This window comes from Bombina bombina, chromosome 9, assembly GCF_027579735.1.
Source record: "Bombina bombina isolate aBomBom1 chromosome 9, aBomBom1.pri, whole genome shotgun sequence".
NCBI classification, from domain to species: Eukaryota; Metazoa; Chordata; class Amphibia; order Anura; family Bombinatoridae; genus Bombina; species Bombina bombina.
In genome coordinates, this window is record NC_069507.1 from 77,468,504 (window position 1) to 77,481,059 (window position 12,556).

At 37.4% G+C, this 12,556-nt stretch overlaps 1 protein-coding gene across 1 annotated transcript in view; it reads right to left on the reverse strand.

The window, feature by feature from the left end:
• The window catches only part of PCDH15 (protocadherin related 15), a 1,588,775-nt gene that overhangs the window by 231,854 nt on the left and 1,344,365 nt on the right, over positions 1-12,556 (reverse strand). The window contains exon 24 of the mRNA XM_053692906.1: positions 7,771-7,898. Within this exon, the coding sequence (XP_053548881.1) occupies positions 7,771-7,898 (128 nt within the window). The remainder of the gene's footprint in view (positions 1-7,770; positions 7,899-12,556) is intronic.

Consider the following 12,556-nt stretch of genomic DNA (forward strand, 5'->3'; position numbering starts at 1 on the left):
AATTTTAAACAACTTTCCATTTTACTTCTATTATCAAATGTGCTTCATTCTCTTGGCATCATTAGTTAAAGGAGCAGCAATGTGCTACTGGTTTCGAACTGAGCCAATGACAATCGGTATAAACATGCAGCCACCAATCAGCAGCTAGTACCTAGATTCTTTGCTGCTCTTGAGCTTTCCTAAATAAGCCTTTCAGCAGAGGATAACAAGAGAAGGAAGCAAATTAAATAATAGAAGTAAATTGGAAAGATGTCAAAAACTGTATGCTCTATCTAAATCATGAAAGGAAAACAAATTGGGTTTTATATCCCTTTAAGTGTAAAGATACTCAGTTTTCTATCTTGTCTGAACTCTTAACACTACCTCTTTTTGCAATTTATATTCACACAGAGCTCCAAAAATACATTATGAATTTAAAATATCTTAAATATTGTACATGGTTATGACCTGAACTCTGGTAATATTACATGTTATACTTTCAATGGTTCAAGAGTTTCTTAGCAGAGGTTGAATAGGGCTTCACCTTTAACCATTTGCTGGAGGCAACTATACAAAATTTGGCAAATTAGCTGAAGGTTGTATTGTAGATGACCTGGCTTTAAAATCAAAGAACATTTTGTACAGTTTGGAATATTCGTTTTCAACACACAGAAAAAGATATCTATTAAATGCATGCTTAAAAATGTTAGCAGTTCTATTCCAAGTATAAAGTCATTTAAATTATCTGTTGAACCAAAGTTGTTGCTGAATATTAAGGGAACTTTAATATTTTTGTTACATGCGTAGTATAAATAAGTCATTCAAAACTTCATTGCAAAAGGTCAACATTTAAAATAAAAAATTTAAAAGGACATTACAAGCGTTTTTTAAATCTATCTTGCAGAAATTATTCAAAGTGGTGAAAAAGATATGCATGCATGCAAAACAAATATTTTCAAAGAATTTAAACTATCCAAAATATGCATTGCTTGCAGGCGTAGGACAAACCCCTTAAGGGACGTTAAACACAAGGATAGATTACAACTGGAGCGCTAAATTATCGCGTGCTGCAAATGGAAAAATTTGCTTGTTTGTGGGCTCATGATAAATCATCAGCCATTACAAGTGGCTAGTTATTGCTACTGCAAACTCGCGGTAGCAATTAGCGCTCGGAAAATAACCAGAGATAAGAGCTCTGGTTCATTTTCTAAAAGTGCCTCAAATGCCCTCAAAATAGAGGGCATTATAGTTTTTTTATTTTAAAAAATTTAGCATTTCAAATTGAGGCGGGTGCTACGTGTGACAGACAGTGAGGCATGCAGATGCGGCGCTGGAACCAACTCTTCTCACTTCTCATTTTGCCGGTCTGTAACAACTCACTGCGAGCTCCATTACATATGTGGCGTTGGCCGCAAAAGCCTGTGATGCCGGTTTTTCCGTGATTTTGGTATTATATATACGGCGCAGCATACAAGTTACACGCGTATATTTCACCCATCGCCAACAATTTTTACTCCCATAAGCTAACATGGGATTGAGTTGCAAATTCGGTATCCAATATTCAGAGCAAGGACTTACGTGGCAAAAATTGAGAAATCTTACTCCATTTTCACCTCGCCACAAAAGGCAGCTGCAGCAAGCCTTGCGCTGAGTATGGAAACACCGTAACTCCGGAAACTGCTGCAAAAATAAACTAACACCTAACGCAATATCTATCTACCTTTCAACCACAATCCCCCCCACCGCAATAACTAATAAAGTGTATTAACCCCTATATCCGCCATCAAACCCACATCGGAACTAATAAAAGTATTAACCCCTAAACCGACAACCCCCCACAATGCAATATGCCTAATTAAACTATTAACCCCTATATTCGCCATCAAACCCACACCGCAAGTAATAACTAAATTATTAACCCCTAAATCCGCCAACCCCAACATTGCAAACTACCTATTAAAACTATTAACCTCTAATCCGCCATTAAACCACAACCCAAACTACCTATTAAAGTGTTAACCCCTAAACCGCCAAAGCCCACAATGCAAATAAATAATTAAATTACTAAGCCCCCTAATCTAACACCCCCTAACCTAACACCCATTAAATGAATCCAAATTACCTAAATTACAAAGTACTAAAGCTACTATTTAAAAAAAAAACAAAAAAAAACCTAACACTGCCGATTTGAATTTGAAGATTCAAATCAGCCAATAGGAATTCAAGGGACGGCATTTTTAATTGTGTTCCTTGAATTCACTATCTGGTGTACGGCGGCGATCTTACAAAGAAGATCCTCCACGCTCCATGGCTCCGCGTTCGCCAGTCTTCAGTTCCAGGGTTGCCAGTCTTCTGCTCCGCGGTCATTGATCTTCAACTCTGCCCTCCACTCCGCGCCGGATTGTTCCTGGAAGAAGAGGTCGCCGCTTGGAAGAAGACTAAAAAGCCCTTTTAAAGTGAAAGTCAATCCTAGTGTTTGTAAAACGCAAAGATTGACTATTGAAACAAATAAAGGGGACTTTCATTCATGAATTATAAGATACTTAATGCAGAAAGCTCCTTTATTTGTTTCAATCGATCGCCGTTTTTACCTTTGTACAGCAGCCCACGTCTTAATTTTTTTTTGCTAAGAGGTGACGTTTTTTCCTCTTAGCCAATAGCCGTGCAGTAAATCCGGCTCCCTTGGGCGCCAAGCCGGATTTACCGCACGGCTATTAGCTAAGAGGTGAAAACGTCACCTCTTAGCAAAAAAATGTTTTAGCCATGGGCTGCTGTAGCAGCTAAAAACGGCAATCGATTTAATCAAATAAAGGAGCTTTCTACATAAAGTATCTTATACTTCATGAATTAAAGTCCCCTTTATTTGTTTCAATAGTAAATCCTAGCATTTGTACAACTCTAGGATTGACTTTCATTTTAAGGGCTACTGGTAGTTTATTCTTAGAGTAAGGGGTGTTTTTATTTTGGGGTGGGGGTTATTTTCATAGGGATTAGGTATAATTTTTTACAATTTGGTCATTTTGTTTTTTATTTTCTGTAATCTTAGATTTTTTTATTTTCTGTAATTGTAGCTTAAAGGGACTGTCTACACCAGAATTTTAATTTTGACTAGACTGTCCCTTTAATTTATACTTAGTTTATTTTTCATTTTTAAAGTAGTGTTAGTTTATTTTTATTTTTTATTTTAATAGTAACTTTAGTATTTGGTAATTTAGGTAATTTGGGTTCATTTAATGGGTGTTAGGTTAGGGGGCTTAGTAATTTAATTATTTATTTGCGTTATGGGCTTTGGCGGTTTGGTTAATACTTTAATAGGTAGTTTGTGTTGTGGGCTTTTGCGGTTTAAGGGTTAATACTTTAGTTATTACTTGCGATGTGGGTGGTTTGATGGTGGATATAGGGGTTAATAGATTACTTAGGCTTATTGTATTGTGGGGGGGGATTTCGGTTTAGGGGTTAATATTTTTATTAGTTCCGATGTGGGTTTGATGGCGGATACAGTTTTTTTTTACGTGTCAGGCTTATTTTTGGGAGGCGTGTTAGACTGTTACGGGAGATTTGATATCTTTTTTACTTTTGTTAGGCGCCGGCAGTTTCTAAAGTGCCGTACGTCACTGGTGACTCCAGAAATTTGTATTTACGCTCATTTCTGGACATCGCTAGTTTATCAGACTTACGGCACTTTATGAACTGCCGCCGCCCTATATGTAATACCCCGATGTGTGAGGTGAAATTACGGTGGCGTGGATTGCAGCGCTTGCACTGAAGCCTGCGCCGTATATGTAATCTTGCCCTGTGTTGTTAACTTCATGTGAGGTGGGTGCAGCACTGGGGTACAGCAGCAGCAGGTACAAGTGCAGGGAGGGTGCTTTGACTTAGAGAGTTACCACCACATGCCATAACATACACTAACATCCTCCTTCCTTGATAGACACTGCCACTCAAAAACTTAGCCTTACTAGTAAGCTTCACTCAATATCGCTGAGGCTATCAATAAATATTTATATACTAAGGTTGGCCAGGGTCAGTTATAAGGCAGTGACTACTAGATCATAATATCACTGCTACCCCTTATGTACTGCTCGCACTGAGTGACTGTGAAGTTATATAAAAACTAAGTATGTATGTTATTTTTTTACCTAGTGCCACTCTGACTCTCTTGTGACTCCCTTTGGGGTCAATTTATAAAGACCGCTGCTTCATAACTTGTCCACCTGCTCTGAGGCGGCGGACAGAAATCAACCCGATCAAATACGATCAGGTAGATTGACACCATCTGCTAGCGGCTGATTGGCTGCACATCTGCAGGGACGGCATTGCACCAGCTACAGTAGCACTGAGTATCAGGGGCAATTAATTTCTATACTACTAGAGAAAGCTGTCCACTCCAATGCTTCAAAAGCAAAATAAGTTCCACGTTCAGTTGTATGAAACTTCCTGTGCTGGAGTGTCACAAATCATTGCTCTGTGGTGGGAAGGAATGCAAGAGTGGCTGCCGTTATCCCTTAGGAGCTACAAATTAAAGGTGACAGAGTTTACTGCAGTGCTTGCAAGTCCAACATTTTTTTTTTGCAGCATGTGTGCTGCAACTAAGCTGGAAGGCTGTGTTAACCTCCTAACTGCTGACATAGCAGCCAGGTTGCAGACTTACCCAGCTTAATTCAACAGCCTACTATAGAAAAAAAAATCTTTGTATTCATCCCCAGTTAATTTCTCATTATTCCATGTACATCTCTAAAGTTTATATATATATATAATTGTGTATGTGTCTTTATCTATATTTGTATGTATTATTTATATATATATATATATATATATATATATATATATATATATATATATATATATCAAGGACAATGTGCAGCAAAAAGCAATCACAATTCCAGTAGAACTTACTCGTCATCACCAGACAAGCAAACAGTGTACAGTTGCACTTACCACCACCAAAGCTTTAAACATTTCAGAACAGGACGTCACGCTCTACACAGTAGACACGCCCCAAAGTGGGCGTCATCATCCGTGTCAGCGTTAAGTCTGAACAGAACACCCATAATGTGGACATAATAATCCTAAAACAAAAACAAAAATACTAATAACAACAATGCGGGGAGTAACAGCACTTTGCTCCAGTGTCTACTGTGTAGAGCGTGACGTCCTTTTCTGAAATGTTTAAAGCTTTGGTGGTGGTAAGTGCAACTGTAAACTGTTTGCTTGTCTGATGACGAGTCATTTCGACTCAAAAACATTCACATTAAAGTGAAATTTTGCAAAGACCTTTGGAGTGCGCTTTCGACTGGAATTATATATATATATATATATATATATATATATATATATATATATATTCGTGGTTTTGCAAGAATATGATTGCCCATCAATAGGCCCCTGTGGTGTTTTTTATTTGGCTTCTAACTTAGATTTTTATATATACGTGTAAAGCCCTTTCCTTTACTTTTTTATTTTATTTCTATCACCTGAGATCTCATATCTTTGAGCCCTTTTAACTTTGTTGTGAAATATTTTTTTTTAAAATAATTTTTATTAGATAGCATTATTGTGACTTTAACTGTACTTTGTATTCTATTTTTGATGTGTTTTGTGACATTTTTTTTATTGCGCTAAACAGTTAGCCAGAGCTCTGAGGACAAGATAGCCCGACGAGCATTAACTTCAACTGCGCTCAAGTGATCACGTTTTTACTTTCAACTTGTAATATGGGCAGAAAACCCGACACGTGCAAACACACGCAATAAACCCCTTTCGTTTGCGCATAACTTTTAGCGCTCCACTCGTAAACGGCCCTAAATCTGTAATCAGACCGAAAAAAAAAAATTCATTATCTTTATACAAGTACTTTTTTCTGCACTGCGGTCTATCTTTATTTCCTTCATTACATATAATGGTGTTGGCGAGCAAGTAGATGGGAATATTTGCTGCAAGAATACAAGCATGTATGTATTCTCTCTTGCTATTTGAATGTCATTCTAATCCATTACGATTACCCGAAGTGTGAAATATTGCGACCGGGTATTTATTTTCGTTCACTATTTCCTGCATCGGCTGATGAGTCACATATATATCAGGCTTGTCCTCTTTATTTTGCTTGATTTTGAATAAGGACCATAAATTTCTAAAGGCACATGCACGTATCTGAGGCTATCTAGTAAAAAAAGCTACCAAAGAACTAATTTTGACAGTTTAGTTCTGACTTCCACAATCCCATCATTTTCTTTTAGGCATAAATACAGGGGCAATATACAAATGATCAGCAGCTGAGAACTATTTTTTTTACATGCAATAAATTGACTAAAAAGTGTAAGATTTTGTTTAAAGGGACAGTTTATATCTAAGATGTTACATAATTCTTCACTATGCACAGAATTATGTAACATGAGGATAGCCTTTTTTTTTAAACTAATGTAAAATACATAATTAGGCAGCTAAATCACAAGTGCTCCCCAAATAATACACCACTAGATGCAATACAGAAACACAAGGTGATAAAAGGGGCGCTCACCACAATATAAAAAAATATATCACAAATGGGTAAAGGTGATATTGATATAGAGTGAAAATCCAAATAAACAAATGACAGTCTGTATGATATTAGAGTCAGGCAGCTCATCTCAAGCGTTAGCCCATCCACCTCGAGGGATCCTATAAAGAGAATAGGAGAAGGTGCCAAATAGCGTAATACTGTCAAAGTTCAGCCTTATGAAACGGTTTGTTACTGAGAAATGCATCGCTGGATACTTTGTGTTTGTATAATAAAAACTGGATACTTTGTGTTTGTATAATAAAAACTTTTACTCACACTAACTTGCACACTACTTGAGTCTTTTTGGAGCTGTTGCAGCACTAGATCATCGGTTTGGGCCTTGTTGGTTTTATTCACTGCGGGTGATTACTGGACAGAGTTCCTTATTCCTGAGACACAAGGTGAGTTATTCGGTTGACTCTTAAGGATCCGGGCCACTTGAATAGCACTTGTTTAGTGCTTCACCGAATGTGAGTGTGATCATCATATTTATATTCATCTCATCATACTTTGACAGTATAATGCTATGTGGCTCCTTCTCTTAGTCTCTTTGCAAGTACTCCTCACTTCTTCTAAGCAGTGATTCAAGGAAATCAGTAGGATAAAAAGTAAAAAAGCATGTACTAAAATACAAAGGATCTCCAAGACCCAATTAAATAAATCTAGTGTTGGTGGTGTTGGAAAGCATAGCCTTATGGGTTTCAAGCTACTCCGAACCCTTGTTCACCAGCTGTCTTACCTTGTAAGCACAGCCATCCTATTCAGCGCAGAAGACTTTTTCAACAACCGACTCACGGGTGCGTTTTATAATCACAGCCATCCGGATCACACCATTCAATTAAATATAGCTCACTTCTGCATTAGGTAGAAAGCTGTCAACTGCTTTATGAAAGACTGTCTTCATGTTACATAATTCTACACATAGAGCAGGATTATGTAACATCTTAAACAGTGTTTACTGTCCCTTTAAAACAAAATCTAACAACTAACAGTGCCTGCATTCTTAATTTAAGTTGCCCTTTACAAGCAAGACCATGGGATCCGTCAATCCAGTAATTTGGCTGTGCATCCGGTTTTCTCAGAAGAAAATTGAAATTAAAGGCTAATAGAATTGGAGTGTTTGAAGAAACATCAACAGAGAATGACAACATAATATTTAACAGTATTGTTGAATGGTCGGAATTATAGCAATAAAAAAAAAAATAACATTTACAATATTTTACATGTTATTATACATTTTTTTTCAATATTACCTTTACTTTAAGCACTGAAGCAAACATTCTTTCATCTTCTGATACTCCTCCTAGGTAGAGCTTTTTTGAAAAGACAGGCGCATGATCATTTTCATCCTGTACTTCAATGAACACTTTGGCTGTGTTACCTAAAGTTAATTGGGTATATAACAGCTGTTAAGAAATGCTTGTTGCAAAATGTAAAATAAAAACGGTATCATGTTACAGTGAATTATGTCAATACATTTCATATAAAATTTAAGTAGAACGTCTGTCTCTGGCTCAAGGGTAAAATAAAGAAAATTGTTCTGCCGCTGAAATAATGGCTATGCTGTGAAATGAAATAAATAAATTTAAAAAAATGAAAAGAAAACACAAAGCTACAAAAATGACCTTGTAAATAAATATGGTAAAAAATACAGAGAAAAGGCAAATAGTGATATATACTATGAGAATAAAAAAGAAAATATCTTAAAAGGGGCAGTTTTCACTGTTTTATTCCTCACAATTATTTGAGACAATCTGGTCCTAATATACGTAACATCAAACTCTCAGGAACCATATACTGTAGTTCAGTTTAACCCATTTTTATACCCCCAAAGTAACCCTTGGTAACACATCCCTCCATTCTAGCTTTTTTTTTCCAGGCATTTGACAAAGCCATTGACATACCCAATGACAAGTACCACTATTAGGAATTACACACAATGGTTCACATAACCACAAATAATGCAATTCATTGTTGTGAGACAGAATGTTTTTTGTTTTTGTTCTTGGGGGAGCGGGTTCGCATCTAGCAGGAATCACTAAATTCCCTGAATACTTAATCAAGCAAAGATCTCTTTTGTTGTTTTATAAATAACATAATTTATGCTTACCAGATACATTTCTTTCCTTCCTGGCACACAACTTCATTCCATACTGTTGGGAATACAACACCTGGCCACCAGACACCCCAGCCGAAGGCTTAATTATCCCTCCCATTTCCCCTATCCCCTAGTCATTCTGCCGAGGGAACAAGGAAAATTAGGAGAAACATCAGGGTATAAAAGGTGCCAGAAGAAATAATATAAAAAGGGAGCCGCCCATCAAAAATAAATAAATTACAGGCAGGGTCGTGGACTCTCCCTGCCAGGAAGGAAAGGAAAGGAAGGAAAGAAATGTATCTGGTAAACATTAATTATGTTTTCCTTCCATAAGGCAGGGAGAGTCCAATACTTCATTCCTTACTTTTGGGAAAACTATGCCCAAGCTCCAGAGGACACTAAATGAATAACGGTAGGGAACAATCAACATGGATAAGGATAAATAACAGCAGCCAACTGTTTTTCATAGCTCAGCATTTTAACCAGACTGATAGTTTTCTGGCTACAGGCTGGTTAAGACAAGAATTATGATATTGAAACCTGTTCTAGTTCAGTGCAGGGCCATGTATGTGCTTTGGTTCAGCTGCCAATTGGGCCAGTTCTGGCCCATGTGTGGCCCTGGTTTGTAAACCAAATCTGGGCCGCCCATGGGCCATCATATGGACTTTGATTTGGCTGACATTTGGGCCAGTTCTGTAATGCCAGATGCTGATAATTTCAGTGAGACCTGTGATCTGATCTCTTTACAATAGCTTCAAATAGCAGCGGACGATACTACTGGCAATACTAATAGGGGTAAGTCTTTCAAAGATAAATCCTGATTTTAGCCTATCCAAAGCAGAGGTAATATGATTGAAACATTCTTTAATAGGGTAGAGACGGTCTTGGTAGCTCTAAGAGATAATGTAAATAAGACTAGTTAAAATTTAACATTTACAGAGAGGAAAGCATTAAAATCTTTACAGGACAATACAGACCTAGTGATAAAATCTGCGGACAAAGCACAGCCGTGGTGATGAATAAATCCAAATAAATTGATGAAGCATTAAGACAACTATCTAAAAAAAATGATTATCTGGTCCTGAATAGGAAATCAACCACATTGTTTAAGGAAGAACTTGGCCATATTTTGGATAAGGGGTTGGAACAGGGGTATATAGACAGAGCCACTATGGATTATCTCAATGTGGACCATCCTAAGATACCCCTGTTCCACCACCTTCCGAAAGTTCATAAATCTACCTCAAATGTGCAAGGCCACCCAATAGTCAGTAGGGTAGATTCTCTTATGGCCAATCTCTCGCAATGGTTGGATTAAATTTTCCAACCAATCGTTATGGCCTTACCATCATATGTAAAAGATACCAAACATATTTTATATATTATTAATGATGAAAAATGGAAAGAGGGATACAAATGGCTCACAGTGGACGCTGTGTCCTTATACTCCTCTATCCCCCATGACAATGGAATTGAGGCAATATGCTTCTTCCTGAACAATTTTACTGATTATACTGAAGGGTTCCAATCTTATATCATTAAAGTAACTATTTTTTTTTCCTTACATACAATTTTTTCCAGTTTCAAGATACGCACTATTTCCAGAGATGTCAGACGGCAATGGGGGCAAAATTCGCCCCCTCTTATGCAAACCTGTTCTTAGATTTGTGGGAATTTGCCCACATCTTTGGAGATAGTAACCTTTACAAGCCATATATACAGCAATTTAAAAGATATATAGACGATCTGCTGTTTGTGTGGAGTGGTCCTGAGGACCAAATACAACCCTTTATTGATTTGTTAAACATGAACCAAGTTGGTATGAGATTTACCTTTGAGTACAGTACCGCACATATCAATTACCTAAACTTCACTCTGACAGGTTCAACTGAGGGCAGGATTGTATCTAAAGTATATAGAAAACCTATTTTGGGTAATTCCCTGCTTCACGCCTTAAGCTGTCACCCTAGACATACCTCTTACGTATTATCTAACGGTGAATTCACTCGATTTAAAAGAAATTGTACTGATAATTCCGAGTTGGAGTTTGAGGCAGACCTCTTAGTAAAATGATTAAGAGATAGAAAATATCCCTTCAGGGTTATCAATAGGGCTAGAAGAGCAGTGGAAACAGAATCCAGAGACAAACTCTTAAACAATACACATAAACGCTGAGGGAATAGAGAATTTAATGGGGTCACCTTTGTCACTGAGTTTAGCGCACAATACACTGAGATGATTAAAATTCTTCGCAAACACTTTCCCTTATTGGCCACAGATGATGGGCTAATGGGACTGGTAGAGGAGGGCTTAAGGTTTACATCCAGAAAATGTATGACCTTAGGGGGCATTTTGGCTCCCACCCAGTTAAAAACCAAAACTACCGCCTCTTCCAGCTCCTGGCTGTCATGTACGGGGACCTTCAAATGTGGTCATAAGAAATGTAGACTCTGTGAATTCGTCAAAGCAACTAAGCAGTTCACTTCATTTGTCACTGGTGAGACCTTCAAGACGAGAAATTGTGTCAACTGTCTATCGACTTTTGTTGTTTATTTAATCAGTTTTCACCAATGTAGACTTCAGTACGTAGGTCTCACTACACGTGACATGAACTCACGTATTAGGGAACACCTCTTGACCCTCATGACCGCATGTTCTTCCACGCCCCTGGTCCAACACGTTACCCATGTTCATCATGGAAGCCTAAACACCTTTAGTTGAAACATTATTGAAAAGGTATTCAAAACTAACGGCTAGATTTAGAGTTTTGTCGGTAAGGACCCGCGTAGCTAACGCTGGCTTTTTTCTGGCCGCACCTTTAAAATAACTCTGGTATTGAGAGTCCACAGAATGTCAGCGTTAGGCTCCAAAAAAGGAGCGTAGAGCATATTTAACGCAACTGCAACTCTCGATACCAGAGTTGCTTACGGACGCGGCCAGCCTCAAAAACGTGCTCGTGCACGATTCCCCCATAGGAAACAATGGGGCTGTTTGAGCTGAAAAAAAAACCTAACACCTGCAAAAAAGCCACGTTCAGCTCCTAACGCAGCCCCATTGTTTGCTATGGGGAAACACTTCCTACGTCTGCACCTAACACTCTAACATGTACCCCGAGTCTAAACACCCCTAGCCTTACACTTATAAATAGTTAAAATAATTACAAAATTACCTGTAAAATAAATCCTAACCTAAGTTACAATTAAACCTAACACTACACTATCAATAAATTAATTAAATACAATACCTACAAATAACTACAATGAAATAAACTAACTAAAGTACAAAAAATAAAAAAGAACTAAGTTACAAAAAATAAAAAAATATTTACAAACATAAGAAAAATATTACAACAATTTTAAACTAATTACACCTACTCTAAGCCCCCTAATAAAATTACAAAGCCCCCCAAAATAAAAAAATGCCCTACCCTATTCTAAATGACTAAAGTTCAAAGCTCTTTTACCTTACCAGCCCTGAACAGGGCCCTTTGCGGGGCATGCCCCAAGAAGTTCAGCTCTTTTGCCTGTAAAAAAAAACATACAATACCCCCCCAACATTACAACCAACCACCCACATACCCCTAATCTAACCCAAACCCCCCTAAGTTACAATTAAACCTAACACTACACTATCAATAAATTAATTAAATACAATACCTACAAATAACTACAATGAAATAAACTAACTAAAGTACAAAAATAAAAAAGAACTAAGTTACAAAAAATAAAAAAATATTTACAAACATAAGAAAAATATTACAACAATTTTAAACTAATTACACCTACTCTAAGCCCCCTAATAAAATAACAAAGCCCCCCAAAATAAAAAAATGCCCTACCCTATTCTAAATTACTAAAGTTCAAAGCTCTTTTACCTTACCAGCCCTGAACAGGGCCCTTTGCGGGGCATGCCCCAAGAAGTTCAGCTCTTTTGCCTGTAAA